The sequence below is a fragment of the Cryptomeria japonica genome, chromosome 8, assembly GCF_030272615.1.
Source record: "Cryptomeria japonica chromosome 8, Sugi_1.0, whole genome shotgun sequence".
Lineage (NCBI taxonomy): Eukaryota > Viridiplantae > Streptophyta > Pinopsida > Cupressales > Cupressaceae > Cryptomeria > Cryptomeria japonica.
In genome coordinates this window covers 464,810,472-464,827,883 of record NC_081412.1, presented here as the reverse complement: position 1 = coordinate 464,827,883, position 17,412 = coordinate 464,810,472, and the positions used below count along the sequence as shown (strand labels likewise).

Below are 17,412 nucleotides of genomic sequence, written 5' to 3'. Positions count from 1 at the left end.
GTTAGTTTTACTTTGGATAAAAAAAAATAGATTTTCTTAAATCTTAAAATATGGACGTGATATGATTGTTCTATTAGTGGGGATCATATTAAGATTTAGGGACTTGGGTTATTTAATCAATTGCGATGAGTAGATGTAAGATGTTAGTTTAATTAAATGCATATAAATTCAATTTCATGATGATGTAGAGAATGTTAGAGGATTGAAGTCATAGCTAATTAGATAAACATAATTTGCCTAATTGATTAAGATTTAGATGGAAAAAGTATAGCTATGACTAGGGTGTTAAGTGTGTCAAAAGTGGAAATAGTGACAATGTTAGATGTGTTGCTAGGATGTGGTTAATATTAGGTGTATATATACACACTCAAAATTATGCATAGGTCTGAAGTATAATGTACACAACCTTAATGACAACAAGATTTTATAGCAATTGTAAAGTAGGTCTTTACACTCAAGCTTGTATAGATCTTAAGAATAAGATACAAGACCTTCTTGATAAAATTACATTAAAATTTTAAGTGGTGAATGATAATCAAAATCCATTTGTTGAATCTACCAATAGTAGATTACAAATTTATACAAAACTATTTCCACATCATTCACATAATTTTGATGCACTTAATATTAATAATGGTGATGATATTATGGAACATTAAGGCACACATTGTAGAAATGATTTTGTGAGATCCGTTGAATTTAATGATTTTGTGGGATACATTGAAGTTTATGATTTACTTTCTCTATATCATCATTATCCACTAATGCTATTTAATAATGAGGAAATACCACATAAAACTAGTATAGTATGTTTTCACTTTGGAGCACAAATTAAGGAAAGAGAAATTTGAGATGTTCTAATCAACCCAACATATCAATATAGCTAATACACAAAATATATATTTGTTTATACAGTATAAAAAACATAATTATATGCCAAATCAAGAATTTATTTAAATATGGTTGATGTAATGCTAATAAAAACATTGGTTTGTGTCATCATATCCTGTAAATTCAACCTTGAAAAAGTAAAATTTATCTACCATGTTATCCCAGGCATGGATAGATTTACCACCCTACTTGGATGTCCATGCCTAGAACATATAAAATAAGTTCCTTTAATGGTACATAAATATGTTAAATTTATTCTCAAAGGAAAAGTGGTAAGAATCTAAAGATATAGAGCTATAATAGTTATAAATTCGCTTTAGTTACCTTAAAAAACTCTGTATGAAGATGAAGATGAAGATGATATTCATAAATAATTTCAAGAGATGCTAGAAAACATAACTACAAGCTTGTGTGGGTGGAGGGTGATTCCAAAAATATTATTAACTATCTTAAAGGTATATCGAAGCCTTCTTGGAATGTCGAAGTCTGGATTAATAAGGCTAGGTCAATCATTAACTCTTTTGATCAATGCTTCATATCCCATGTTTTTAGGGAGTCCAACTATGTGGTCAGCTACTTAGCTAATAAGGGAGTGAGAAGTAATAGTCAAGTGACCTAGATCAATGAGGATAAATTGGACACTAAACTCTATATGCTTTCTCTTCATGATAGAAGTCGAGATAGCTAAATTTATGAGTACTCTTGCCATCATTACTAGATATGTATCTAGAAAGATCGCCACCTTCCCACATATGGCATGTGTTTATAGAGGTCAGTGTCATTATTGCAGATTTAATTTGCATGCTTTGTGGGTCGATATTGGCTTCATTTGGTCTTTCTTTCTCAGTCTAAAAGTCATGAGTTTCTTCAGTCATAAAGTGAAGAGAAGAATGGGTGGGGCGAGGAAGATACTTGAACCTCCAAGTTGTGTGCAACTCAAAAAGGATAAGAAATAATGGAGGCTCCTGGAGAAAAGGGGTGTCACCCCCTATATTGGGAGGTTAAAGGGGATAAATAAGGATGTGATGGCCTATTTCGAGAAGCATTGGAAAGATGGCACTATCACTCTGCATGGGCACAAGGTGCTTATTGATGAGAGTTTGATTGCACAGGTCACTGGCCTTTTGGCCGATGGGATGAAATATTACAGGGATAAAAACTACATGGAGATGGTGGTGCAAAACTTCCCTAAAAATGAAGAGGAGAGGACCAAGATGGTGAAGAAAATGGCGAGCTACTACAACATCTCTGTCATCAAGCAATTATAGGCGAAACTCCTCAAGGTAATAATGGAATATTTCACTCTTGATGGTCATTTCACTAGGGTTTATGGACATCACTTTGTGCTTCTAAATCACTTTTGTCATGGTGTCAAGGTGTCCCTTCCTATTTATCTGATGTCTGCCTTGAGGGATAATTTTAGGGGGCATAAAAAGAGCCTTGTTAAGTCCCCTATCCTCTATGGAGGGCTTATGGTTCTTATTGACTCCCATTTTTGTGCCCTCCCTGCCCCGTCTAATTATATCCTTACATCTTCTAAGGATGACACTAGTGTTGGGGAGTCGGGAGGTGAGGAGTCCAAATCGGACTTTGAGATGGATTCTCCTCCCCCTCATAAAAAAGCCAAATCTGAGATTTCCCTAAAGGCCAAATGTTCTTTGGGTAAGAGTAAGAATGTGCAGAAGCATTTGGTTGTTTCTTCTTCATCCACCTCAGCTGGAAAAGATTCCCATGTGTCTAGTGGTATTAAGGCTAGTTCTGAGGGCTCCACAGGTGGTAATAGGGTTTGCAGGAAGCCTAATAGTCGAAACCTTGAGAAGCCCCCTTCGTCGCCTTAGCAGAATACCATCAAGGACCTTCATGCGAAGAGTGCGAAGCTGAGTGATAAGAGGGATGACTATGACGATGTTCTAGTTATGGCCAGAGACCATGCCATTGATACTTTCAACATGTTTAAGTTGCTCTTTCATGAGCTTAAAGAGGTCAGACTCAACCAAAGGGCCTTGGGTAGCAAGATGGAAGCTATTCCTATTGTCACTACTCAAGAAAATTAGAAAGGTAATGGGCAATGTACAAAAGATGAAAAGAAATATGTGGTGGACTGCATCAACAAAACAGTTGAGGGCATTGATCAGATATAAAAATATTTGAGGATAGGTTCAACCATGTGGAAGAGAACTATAAGAGAATTCAAGCCACTCTCATCACAATTATGACCAGCAGTCACAAGATTGTCAAACAGACGGCGGATGCCATGAAAGCAATGGTGATTAATCTTGACAATGTACAATAGGAGAAAGTTCTTATCAATATTGGTGATGATAATGATAAGACTCGGGATTATCAAGGTCGTTGTAAGCAGACTCGAGGCAACATGAAGAAAAAAGATGCAACTCAGAGCGTGGATTACAAAAAGATGAGGATAACTGCTGACAATATGAGCCTGCTAGAGGCTGAGATCATTGAGACTCTCAAGAGCCTCATGTAATTATGATGTCTTTTATGTGTTTATGTGTTTTGTTATCTGGTTTTTTGCTAGTTTTTTGTTTGCTTGTTTGGGCGTTTGTTGGTTTCTTGGTTGCTCGATGTATTGTCTTATCTTTTGCAGCCTGTTTTGTTTTGGATCTTCAAATGCTTTGATTCTAAGCCTTTTAGAATCATCTTTGTAAAGGGTTTCAGGGCCCCTTCAAAAAAATTTTTTGCCTTAATCCAAAACAATTTTTTTTTGAAAAAGAGCATAAAGAGGACATTAATTTACCTAAATATAAAAAACAAAAACAAAGAAAGATTACATAAACTCAAGTAAAAAAGAAGAAGAAATTAAAGTAATACTCTTTTCACCCTTGCAACTTGTTGAAACTTTATAGTGAGTTGTAATAAGGCTTGGATGCCTATTTGCAATTTTTTTATGAGTGTTTAGAGTTTGGATGGGGTCTCATAGGTCACTAGGATTAGGGCATGAAGCACACAATTCAAAAAAGGGATAAATGTGCAGTCCACTAAAAGTTACTTGGAATGGTTATGAAGTCGACTTGGTGTATGTAGAAGATTACCTATAACAACATCTCTATGTTTTGATGGTGATCTAACTTACAATTACATGAATTTGTTTGCTATGTAGAATATTACTTGTAGTAAATACTTGCACTTGCTTGGTTGAAGGGAGAGGGTTGAAGACATTTGACACTACACTTGGTGAGGTAGCACCATTATATTTAAAGATATTTAATCACATTTATTTATGATCCAAACATTATTTAAAATCATCTTATCTTATAGCATTAAAGAAGCAATTAATAGTGATAAAATAAGATTTAGTGCACTAAAAAGAATAATAAATATGCATACATCATTTTCAAAGGCTTGTTTCCTATTTTTGAATCTTTTTACATATTTATAAGGGTTCACCTAGGAGAACTTGTCTCCTTGCAACACAACAACATCCTTGCCTAAGTATTCTTAAAAATTGCCAACCTAGGGGCTACATATCATAAAACTTAAAGGACACCAACGTGCATCAAGTGAGTGAAAGAGTAGAATTTCACTATGTACAAGGACAAATCTAAAATCATAGCACTCATCTACAACTATGAGCTAGTACTCAACTTGTGAACTTGTCCTTTTATAGAGCACAATATCATAGACAATCAAACAATTTATTCTAACAAATAAATATCAATTTTTGAAAACATATTCCTATCTATTGTCATAATCTTGATTGATAACACATACTATTTAATCATCAAATTAAACACTACCTTTTATTTTATTTTTTAAAATAAATGTTACAAATTATAAAAAAAATTATCAACCTCCACAAACAAAATTAACTTAGTGTAAATTAATAGGTCTCCAATGGATTCCCCAATTCTTGTTGGGTCAACTTTGCACGTGGCTCCTTCTAGGTCTAATGTTATTTTGTTGCCTTTTTCTCTTCTCAAGGGTGCACCTTCTCCTAACCTAGTTATGGTTGATGCTCATTCTTTCATCATTGTGCCTCTCAAGGGGTGTGTTGGTATAATTGTTTTTCCTTGCATACCTTTGGATTATGTGCAATGCATGTCCTTTGTAGTTAGGCACCCCTGTTCTCTGTGTGTAGTGGAGTAGGTCATGGCTTCAATAGAGGATTCTCCTCTTCTCTTGCCCTAATTTGTGGATTTGAAAAATGGTGTCTTTGACTGTCATCCAAAGGAAGAAGATAGGGACCTTCCTAAAATGTTTCAATTTCTATTAGACATGTTTAAGTGAGCAATCTTCTAGGTGAGAGCCTAGTGTTGTATAGAGCACTGCTCCTTTGTTTTGTTGGGCATTGCCATTTGTTTGCCTAAAGATGGACTATTTTTGTGTGGTGGTTGTTGTAAGGAAATAACTTGACTATAATATTACTATTGATTGAATCTTATGTTTCCTGATTTCTATTGTAAAAAAATTTAAAATCAATTAAAAATTTATTTTACTCTCAATCAAAAACTTATTATGCCTTTAGATTTTGTGGAACACATGTCTTCTATAGTTAGACACTCCTATTCTCTACTTGTAGTGGAGTAGGTCATGGCTTCAATAGAGGATTCTCCTCCTCTCCTCATAATTCAAGGATTTGAAAAATGGCATGTCCTTGACTATCATCCAAAGGAGGAAGAAAAGTCTTCCTAAAAATGTTTTAGTTTCTATTAAACATGTTTTAGGTTAGCAATTTACTATTGTATGACGCACTACTCATTTGTTTTGTTAGGCATTGTCATTTGTTTGCCCATGAGTGAGTTATTTTGATGTGGTAGTGTGTGGGTCGGCCTTAAACCCCACACACTAAGCAACATATTAAGCTTAGAAAATGTCAGTCAACTTTGAGTGTTTAACACTTTTAAGCATAGAAGTGTAAGCTTAGTGTGTGTGATCTAAGGCATTCAGTAATCTTACTATTGACTAAGTAAGGAAGTAACGTTACTATAATCTTAGTGTTTTTGATTGAGTAAGCAAGGAGAGGCCCTTGCTCCCTAACATTAGCAAAACATAGACTATAATCTTAGTGTTGATTGACTTTGTGTTCCTTAATTTCTATTGTAAAAAATTTCAAAATAGCATCAAAATCTATTTCTCTTAATAAAAAAGATTTCCTAGATTATAAATAATAAAGAAATAGATATAAACCATTGGTACACAAACCCATAGACTAAGTTTTTATTCAATGAGAAGTGAAATCATTTTAAGGAAGCCTCTATCTACACAACTATTTAACAAATTATATAAAAAAAAGGTACATATAAAAATGTGTCCCTTATATAACTTACTAAATAGTTGTCTCTTAGCCAATTTCCCATTTTAAGACATGTAAACCAATTAAAAATGTTTCCTCAAATTCACCTTATATTTTTCTTAAAACATACAATTTACTATTTTGAAGTCTAGGAATGAAGACCTGTTGAGTCACATGTCACAAGCAAAGACAATATAGAAGAGAGCTCGTAACAGCTGTGATATGACAAAAAGTGCCAAAGCATCCGATGAATAAAATGATTAGTGGAGTATTGTTTGGGGGTCAGCATGGACCCTACTCAATAGACCAGCCTGTGCATTGCTGTTACACCGACTGATATGCTCTGCTCTCCCTTGCACTTCCTATATCTCTCAAACACCTATATCCTCTCCGTGACTGCAGATTGCTTTGCAGGCAAAGATCAAGTCAGCTCAAAAAGTTGTGAACCTGACTGTAAAAGGACTGGCAGTCTAGTTATATTGTTGGTGAGCATGGCAAGGGCAATGAATGCACTCTGTGAAATCCTTCCTGCCAAGAAAATGTGGAGCCTGGGAGGAGAAAAGCAGTGGAATCTACCCATCAGTGCTCAAGATCAGAGCACTTCACAGCGGGGGCTGAGGAAGAGGATTTCCTCCTTCAGCATGGGTTACAGTGCCAGATCTGAGGGGAATTCTACCAGATCTGGGTCTTCATGGCCATTTCAGAGGAGCCAGAGCATGCCATCATCAGGAGCAGATTCTGCATCTCTTATGAAATGGGTGGAGTGGGGTTGGGGATGGATCACTAGAAAGAAGAACATTCTCTGCAGAAAAATTTCTATCTGCGGTGATGAAGACCTTATGTTGGGAGATCGCAGATCCAGCTTGAATCAGGCATTCTGTAAGATTGGGGCACATTTCAGGAAGTTGGTACACAGGGGACCTGTCAGACATGAGGGATTTACCTATGATTCTTTCAACTATGCTCAGAATTTTGATGATGGACAGCTTCAAGGACAGGATCCTATCAATGGCAAGCGCTATTCTTAGTTCTTTGATCTTGGGTTTTGTTTTTGGGTATATGCATAGGGATTTAGGGTTGTAATGCATAGGGATTGGTTGCTATTCCATAGGTCGAAGCCCCAGATCGCGAATTCCATGAACTGATGGAGAACCAGGTGATTTGCTGCTGTTACTACTGCATTCTATTATGTACATGGTAATGATTTGTAGAAGATTTAACTATTATAGTATTGGGTATTATTTGATTTCCATCCTTGGAAAGAAAGAACAAGAAATAAATTGTACTTATTCCTTGTATTAATTTGTGTCCAGATATGGATCACATGTTACATGAATTCTTTAGCAATCTGTGTATTCAATGTAGTTTTTCTTCTTGTTCCTTCAAGAATATCTTGTGAATGTCAATCAATTTCAGATCTTGTTCAGTAATTTTCAGATCTGTTTTCTCTGCTAGGAGCATTCTGTGTAGAGGTTCTAGATGCAATGGGCATTAAAATGACTGTTATATTCATATAAAAAAATGATGGCTTTGTCAATAGCTTCTGCTTCTGGTAATAGTTATGTGAGTTTATTTGTTCATCCTTGGGATGATTTTCATGTGTCTACAATATCGTTATGGACTATAGAAATCATGTCTACAATGTATCAATATGTTTCATACCTACGACAATTTCATAATTTTATAATCTTGTAAATTTGCAAAATTTATTTGTAGAATTGAGAAACACTTTTTCTCTTGCCTAAGATCAAATCAGAATTATATAGATATATATATATATTTTAAGAAAAATGGATCCATGGGAATCATTATACAGTTAAATATTTATTTTTTCACATTTAAAAAGATCAAATTTTTTTCTTATGAAATAAAATGTCATTACCATGAAAGATGATAGATTTATATAAACCATTATTTATAAAATATAAATATATAAATTTAACTCAAAAATTACACAGAAATATCCTACATAATTTCTTATTAAGAAATCACATTGTTTTGCCAGTTGACCTTTTTTTTTCAAAGAATTGTATTTTGGAACACCGACTGCGTAGGATGCAAGTACGAATCTACTTTTAGCAAGTGGCAGTTAAGATGAGACTGCAGATCTTTTTTGGTCAAAAGTTTTATATCGTTATCCACCTGGATTAGAGTTACTTTTAAATTTTTCGAGTTTAAACAATTGACATTCGTTTGCTGGATATTTCTTACAGACCTGGGTTCCAGGTAAGTAACAAAACTTAACCATTCTTTTTGGACGTGTATAAGGGAGAGGTTTTATGGAGCTGTTATAAGAATTATTGACAGGAAGAGTTTTATGGAATTGTTATAAGAATTTTTTTATAAAATGGAAATATTTATTTTTTAAATTGTACATTTAAGCAAGAATCTTTTTCTTAAAATTTGGATGTATTTCAGAGGGAGGAAGGGGAGATAAAAATTATAGCAGCAATTTCTGTATCAATTATATTTAGATGGAGGGCAACTTTTAAGAAAGTAAGAAAATTGGTTAGGGGAAGGATTATTAGTGGACAACTTTTTGTCAACCCAACTTCTCGTTATTGGATTGTAAAGGAGCTCAAATAATTGATAATGAAAAGTTTATTAATGAATATCACATGTATCAATAGTGGAAATTTTTTTAGCTTTTTTGACCATAATTAGTCCATTTGTACACCACTCATGGGACATTTGTGCACCACAAATGGGACATTTGTGCATAACTACTGGGGCATTTGTCCACTACTACTGGACTACTGCTGGATATTTTGAGTTACCTACTATTGGCACAAAGATGATTATGTATGGAGGATACTTTGAAATGACCACTTTTTGACTTATGCGCACAATAATGAATTCCACAGTGTGCATTGTTACTACCCAGAAGGCAGATCCTTAGTTATAATCAGTTAAATCGTATACCCAGAAGCCAGATCCTTAGTTATAAACAGTTAAGTCGTATACGAAGACAACCAAAAAAAATTCAAAATAAAATGTACAGTTTGAGACTTCCAGATGCATGAAATTAGCTATGTCCACTACTCTAAGCTTCCTCTATTAGCAACTTTTAAGAACAAAGGATCTATTATATCAATGGACTGAATCCACTGCCTCTTAGTATACAAATCTTGCAGTCATTTTGAATTCCTACTGTCATCCAAGATGTTTCAAAGAGCATTCAACTTTTGCATCACATATTATTCATTTATAATTTTTTTAAATTTGTGTCAACAGTTTTTCAGATTTAACATTCTTTATTACTAAAAATTTATGAAACCACAAACTTTATAAAATTCTAGTAACACCAGACTTCCATTAAACTCTGAGAAGATATTTTACAATTAAATGTTGTCAATTTTATATTTAAAATAAAATTATTGAAAAAAAAAAACTGTTTCGAGGAGAAACTTTTAATGGGTATCCAAGAAATGAGGTAGAAGTGTGTATTTATATATGAAAGAAAAATGAAAATGTTACAACGTCATAATTCATGGGACCCTCCTTTTATGCTTTTGGTTGATATAAAGTTATGTGTTCCCATTTTGTCATAGGTGGAGAGATCATTAATGTGAAAGGGAGTGACAGAACTGTTGGCCTGCACCGTGTCTTATTATAAAATAGATGATGAGACAGCAAGAAAGAGAGACAAAAACACAGTACACAGTTGTAAAATGAAGCCAAATCACAGATCACAGAATCTCAGAAAGCTACAAAATTAGAGCACTGTTATTCAGGACAGAATATACTACGAAAAAGAAACAAGTCCTGACAGAATGATGTGATGATAAAAGACTAACTAAAAAGGTGAACTCATAAACTCACAACAATAGCAGACCAAGGTAACCCAATAATTATATAGATTTTCATGATAGGAATGGGAAAGAATAATCTCTTATCTGAGAGTATGATTAAAAAGAGAAGATAACCCTGGGTAAATGAATGTTAAGTATCGGAATTTGAAGAATACATCTTAAAATTATTATTTTTTGATAAATATAGTGGAATAAAATAGTTATCTTAATGACAATGATATGTTGTGATATTTATTACATAAATTATTAAAATTTCATTTGGTCACCTTCATAAAAAAATCCTAATGCCCAAAGTCTAAGCCTTTAAAAGTTATTAAGTGTTCTTCCTTTGATCTTCAAGACATCATTATTCTCCATGCTCTCATTCCTTTCTCATCATGTATCCCTCCATCTTCCTAATTCTCAAAAACATATACCATACCCAAAAAGTCATAAGTGTTTAATTCATTGGGGTTTTGCCCATTAGGCTTCCCCTTTTCCCTCATCCATCTTTGACATCCAATATAAGTTCCTCTCATTCCCCATTTGTTATGAGTTCCTCTCATTCCCCATTCGTTAAAGGGAACATTTGCCAAAAACTATGTGTATTGAAGGGAGGGTCCAGCAAAAGCCACATTCGTTGAAAGTCAATTTTGTTGAAGGGAAGTTTTGCCAAAGCAAGGTTCGTTAAAGGGAAGGTTTGCTAATAATTGGGTTTACCAAAATGTCAAATCTTTGACTTGAAGATCTAGTTTTTGTTGGAATGTGAAGTCAATTAGGACTTTGCTTCCATATGTGTCATATTGTTGGCATTTGGCATTATAACAGACAAGGGGAGATTGTTGACATTTCAATAAGGATATTGAGAAGGTTGTTGATGATTATGGATATAACTGATTAAAGATGTTTACTGTCTTAATATTATTATTTTGTCATTGATGTCAAGAAATTGATTTTCTAATTCAGTATGATGTTGCCATATCTTGAGAAGTATGATTTGATGAGTATAAAGATGTCAGTAAAAGACACAGAAAGAATATGATGAATAAGGGGAGAAATAAGTTATTCAATGGGCAACTATTACCGAGTTAGACAATGATGAGATCATGATGATTAGATTGTTTTGATATCCTATATATGTTATTGATTGAAAGGTTAATACTATACTATGTTACCGAGCAAGGAACCTAGTCGGTAAACCCTAAGGTTATCGCTATCGATTAATGAAGGCAAAATGTCTATCGAGTGAAGTTTAGTATTTACCGAGTTGCAACCGAGTAATAACAGAATACATTAAATGATTACATGCATTATTTAATAAAGGAAGCTGATGAGCTGGCTATGATTAAATGATTGGTATGTCGTGAATAAAGTTTGTTAAAGAATCTATGGCAAAGGAAAATCGACAGGAAGATCTACAGCTCAGATTGAACTGCAATACCCTAGCACAAGTTCCAAGAAATGTATGCAAGTTACGAGGCAGGGTAAAATGTTTTCAGATCGAAGGATACATTGAACCTGAACAAAGTTTGAAGATCTGATGGCTATGATTGATCATGGGAAATGTGATCAAGGAGATTAAGCGGTTGGCGAATTGTTTATAAATAGGGAACTGTTGATAAACAATGTATGCGGGCAAGTGTATGCATAAGGATGCTACATAGTGATTACCGAGCACAGAAGCTTGAAAACCTGTTTTGAATAAACAGAGTATAGAGCCCAGCAGATGGACAAGATTAGTTCTATGTCTATATTGTATCGAGCAAATAAGAATCTGCTTTAGCATTTTAGATGTGAAGTTGCAGATAGATTTTTTAATCACTGTTATTTTGTGAAGTGACAGAAAATCTCTTAACCGAGTGGACTTAACAGTCTTATTTGTAAAACCCTCTAGCAAGGTGACATTCTAATTGAGTGATTGAAATCCTTTAACAAGGTCACTTCTAACAAGGTGAAGATCCTAATAGATTTGAAGGAAATCCCTTAACCGGGTCACATCTAGCAATGTGTTTGTAATCTTTAACAAGATTTGCTTTTAACTGAGCATACTCTAGAAGAGTATATTTCTTAGTGGGTCCAAAATCCCACAATGGTTTTTCCCTATTTGGGTTTCCACGTTAAATCTAGTGTTATGAGTATTATGATGTTTATATGCTTTTGAGTTTGCATGTTTACCATTTTTGGTTATATTACTGAAGTATATGTTATCGAGGTTGAATATGATGTTTTTATGGAAGATTAAGTTTGTATGATTCACCCCTCGCCCCCCCCTCCCCGCCCCTCTCTCATCTTATTAGCTTGGCATCTGTACTTATTTTTAAGTATCAGAACTATCAATTGGTATCAGAGCTTTGGACTCTAGAAAGAAAAGTTTAAAGGTACTTGAGGAAAAGATCCAAAGATGTATAAGAGGGATGCACCGAAGCTGAACAAGTCAAGTTTCTCTACATGGCAGAAAAGGATGAAGCTGCACCTATGAGGAGTTGGAGAATATGTTGTATATTATCTAAAGAATGATTTCATCACACCGAGCACCTATCCATTGACAATGGAAGAGATAAAGGCAAAGCAAGAACATATCCAAGAAATGATTGAAATAACATCTGCATTGACCTATTCAGAGTTTAATGATCTAGAAGGTTGCAATGATGCAAAGGCAATGTGGGACAAGCTCATATCAGTGTATGGAGGAGATGAACATGTTCAAAGAGCAAAAGTGGATAGTCTAAGAGGACAACTTGAATCTATGAGGATGAATGAAGGTGAGAACATAACCCAGTATAGTACAAGACTAAAGGAGATTGTCAATCAAATCAAAGGAGCAGGTGGAACTATTGAAGAAAAGGATATAACAAGTAAGTTGTTAAGAACCCTTCTACCTGCTTATGCAATCCGAGTCTCTGCAATCAATGAATTAAGGTCTGTACCTAATATGTCAGTTTCTTTAGATGCTGCTATTGGTAAGCTACATGCATTTGAGTTAAGTAACTTTGATAACAGTGGGTCATCGGTAAATAAAGTTGAATCTGCATTTAGTTCTTTTCATATTGGTGAATCTAATGATTACAATGATAGAATGAGTAAGTACACTAAAGGGGATCACAGTGGAGCAAGTGAAAGATTTCACAAGAACATGGAGGAAGTACAGAAACTGTATGAAGAAATCAGAAAGCAAGAAGAGTTTGAAGCACTATTAGCCACAAGGTTACCGAGAGGCAAAGGTAAGTATAAAGGAAAACTACCTTTGAAATGTTTCAATTGTGATAAGATAGGACATATGGCTTCTAACTGTCCTGACAAAGATTCTACTGAAAAGAGAGATTACCGAGATGATAGACAGAAAGATAATCATTACAGAGGACACCGAGACTTTAGAAGAAGAGATAGAAAGTCATGCTTAATAGCCGATGAGGAATCCAATGATGATAAATCAGATGAAACTGATACAGAGGAAGTAGTTTATGTGGCTATCAAAGATGGATCAGATAAAGAAAGGTATGAAGAAAAAGCCCTTATATCTCACATAAATACTAATGATTCTTGGATCATAGATAGTGGATGCTTACATCACATGACAGGTGATAAACACAAGTTTGTTATGTTAGAAGATTATGATGGAGGCTATATAAGATTTGGTAATGATGCACCATGTCCAGTGAGAGGTAAAGGATCCATAACACTTCTTGACAATGCAAGATGCAATGATGTTTATTGGGTTGAAGGTTTGAAATACAATTTGTTGAGTGTAGCACAGCTAAACAATACAAGATACCAAATAGAATTTCAGAAAGGAATTGTCAAAGTTCATGACAAGCATGGAAAGTTAGCTGCTACCGGGACACAAACAAAAGGTAACACATTTCACCTTGACTCAACTCGGAATAAATGTCTATATGCAAAGATAGATGATACCTGGTTATGGCATAAAAGGTTTTGTCATGTAAATTTTGATAATCTGATCAAAATAAGCAAGAAGCACCGAGTAAGAGGTCTACCGAGTCTTGAAAAACCTGAGAATGCTATGTGTCGAGGATTCCAGATGGGTAAAATGACAAGCTCAAGCTTTACAAGTAAGTCTTACACTTCTATGGGAATTTTAGATCTTGTGCACACTGATCTTTGTGGTCCTATGAAAGTTCAAAGTTATTATGGTGATAAATATTTCATATTATTTGTGGATGATTACTCAAGGATGATGTCAGTAATGTTTTTAAAAGAAAAATCAGAAGCTTTTCAAATGTTTAAATGGTACAAGGCAAGAGTTGAAAATGAAACAGGAAGACAATTGAAATGTCTTAGATCAAACAGAGGAGGAAAGTTCGCATCTGATGAGTTCAACTTATTTTGCAATGATCATGGTATTAAAAGACAAGTCTCTACATCGAGAACTCCACAACAAAATAGAATTGCTGAGAGAAGAAACAGATCTATTGCGGATTGTGCCAGAACCTTGATGATTGAAAAGAAAGTGCCACAAACATTTTGGAGAGAAGCAATAAGCACTGCAGTTTACACCCTGAACCGAGTACAACTGAAGAAAGGTACTTTGAAGACACCTTATGAAATCTGGTATGACAAGAAACCTAATGTAAGTTATTTTAAAATCTTTGGAAGTAGATGCTATGTACACAAGGATGATAGAAATGGCAAGTTTGATCAAAAAAGTGAAGAAGAAACATTTCTTGGCTATTCTTCTAGAAGTAAAGCATTTAAATGTCTGATCAAATCATCTAACAAAATAGTAGAAAGTGCAAATGTGAAAATTGATGAATTTGCAGAAAGAAATGATGAAGGAAATTCCAAGGAACCAGAAGATTATGATGAATTTGTCTATGTTCAACTAACAAGTCCTACAGAGAAAACTGCAGAAGGAAATGAAGAGAATATCCAGTTACCAAGTGATGAAGAAGAACATACAGAGCCTACCGAGCCTGTATTAGCCAAATAAGTCAGAAGACATCATGCACCAAGTCAGATTATAGGAGATAAGGATGATTCAGTGATGACAAGGAACAAACTGAGACAGAACACATGTCTAATATCTGAATTTGAACCAAGAATAGTGAAAGAGGCATTTAACAGTGAAGATTGGATAAATGCTATGACAGAAGAGATTGATCAAATCAAGAAGAATGACACATGGAAATTGGTCCCAAGACCGGACAAAAATGTAATCGGTACAAAATGGATTTTCAAAAAAAAGCTGAATGAAAAAGGAGAGGTCATTCAAAATAAAGCAAGACTAGTTTGCAAAGGATATGCCCAAGAAGAAGGAATTGATTATGGTGAAACTTTTGCATCTGTAGCAAGCCTTGAAGGAGTAAGAACATTGTTGGCATATGCTGCTTACAAGAATTTCAAGGTATATCAAATGGATGTCAAATCTGCATTTCTGAATGGTATATTAGAAGAAGAAGTTCTTATTGAACAACCTGAAGGATTTGTTGAAGACAATAATAAAGATCAGGTATGTAAATTGAACAAAACTTTATATGGTCTGAAACAAGCACGTAGAGCATGGTATGAAAGATTGCACTCTTATTTAATCAAGATTGGTTTTATAAGAACAAGTGAAAACAACAATATTTACATGAAGAATGATGAAAATGGAATACTGATCTCAGCCAAATTTGTTGATGATATTATATTTTGTGGAAATGACTCTCTATGTAAGAACTTTGGAAATGAAATGAGCAAAGAATTTGAGATGTCATTAATCGGTGAGATAAAGTATTTTATAGGTTTACAGATAATGCAAATGAAAGATGAGATTTTCATTACTCAATCCAAGTACATAAAGGAAATCTTGAAGAAATTTGGAATGGAGGATTCAAAACCAGTAAGTACTCCTATGACTACCAACTGTAAACTATCAAAGAATGATGAATATGCATCTGTTGATGAGACACTTTACTGATCCATGATTGGAAAGTTACAATATGTTGTTCACAGTAGACCAGACATAACACATGCAGTAGGTATAGTTGCAAGATTCTTTGCAGATCCTAAGGAAACACACATGACAGCAATCAAGAGAATTTTTAGATACTTGAAAGGCACTGAGGATTATGGCTTAGTATATCAGAAAAGAAATGATTTTGATTTAAAAGTATATACTGATGCTGATTGGGCAGGCAATATTGATGACAGAAAAAGCACAAGTGGATGAGCTTTCTTTTTAGGAGAAAGACTAGTGAGTTGGCTTAGCAAGAAACAAGGATGTGTTTCACAATCAACAACAGAAGCTGAATACGTTGCTGCAACATTGAATTGTACCAACATAGCATGGATCAAACAACTATTAGAAGGTATAAATGAGAAAGTTACCAAGCCAATAACTATATTCTGTGACAATACTAGTGCCATGAACATTTCAAAGAATCCTATTATGCACTCTAAGACAAAGCACATCTCTATCAAATATCATTATTTTAGAGAAGAAGCTCAAGAGAAGAAAGTGGTGTTGGAGTATGTTAGCACAAAGGAACAAATAGAAGATATCTTCACCAAGCCACTGCCAAGGGACACTTTTGAGTATCTCAGAAGTAAGTTAGGGGTCCTACCCCTATCTTCTACTCACTGACCGAGTTCGGTGAAAGTATCAATTCAATGACTCTACAGAATATCTTTTTAGGAGTTGATGTTGATTTACACACTTTAGGATGTTTTCTAAAGGTGTACAGGAAACAATACAGGGAACAAGAATTGAAGACATAAATGCTCTAACTGAGACTAAGTTGACACATAACAACAGGAAATCACTTCATACAGGAAGAAATTATGTTTTAGTTATTTACTTTTTGGCATTGTTGTCAAAGGGGGAGAAGACTAAAGAGAAGAGGAGAAGACTGAAGAAGAGGAGAAGACTAATGTATGAGGGAGAATTCTAATGACAGAAGGAGAGCATTTCAGCATTTCAGAATCTCACAACAATCCGAATCAATTAGGTCAAATCAATTGGTTTTGCCATCAATGCCAAAGGGGGAGACTGTTGGCATTTGGCATTATAACAAACAAGGGGAGATTGTTGGCATTTCAATAAGGATATTGAAAAGGTTGTTGATGATTATGGATATAACTGATTAAGGATGTTTACTGTCTTAATATTATTATTTGTCATTGATGCCAAGAAATTGATTTTCTAATTCAGTATGATGTTGCCATATCTTGAGAAGTATGATTTGATGAGTATAAAGATGTCAGTAAAAGACATAGAAAGAATATGATGAATAAGGGGAGAAATAAGTTGTTCAATGGGCAACTATTACCGAGTTAGACAATGATGAGATCATGATGATTAGATTGTTTTGATATCCTACATATGTTATTGATTGAAAGGTTAATACTATACTATGTTACCGAGCAAAGAACTTAGTCGGTAAACCCTAAGGTTATCGCTATCGGTCAATGAAGGCAGAATGTCTACCAAGTGAAGTTTAGTATTTACTGAGTTGCAACCGAGTAATAACAGAATAC

General features: G+C 34.4%; 1 protein-coding gene across 1 annotated transcript; it reads left to right on the top strand.

Annotated features, from left to right (window-relative positions):
- Positions 1–6,314: 6,314 nt before the first annotated feature.
- LOC131034963 (uncharacterized) lies at positions 6,315–7,481 on the top strand. The gene has a single exon (XM_057966580.2). It carries the CDS (start codon positions 6,484–6,486, stop codon positions 7,171–7,173), a length of 690 nt encoding a protein of 229 aa, XP_057822563.2. The 5' UTR covers positions 6,315–6,483; the 3' UTR covers positions 7,174–7,481.
- The last annotated feature ends 9,931 nt before the right edge of the window (positions 7,482–17,412 follow it).

Coding starts and splice junctions, on each gene's coding strand:
- LOC131034963 (XM_057966580.2), top strand. CDS start 6,484: ATGCTCTGCTCTCCCTTGCACTTCCTATATCTCTCAAACACCTATATC.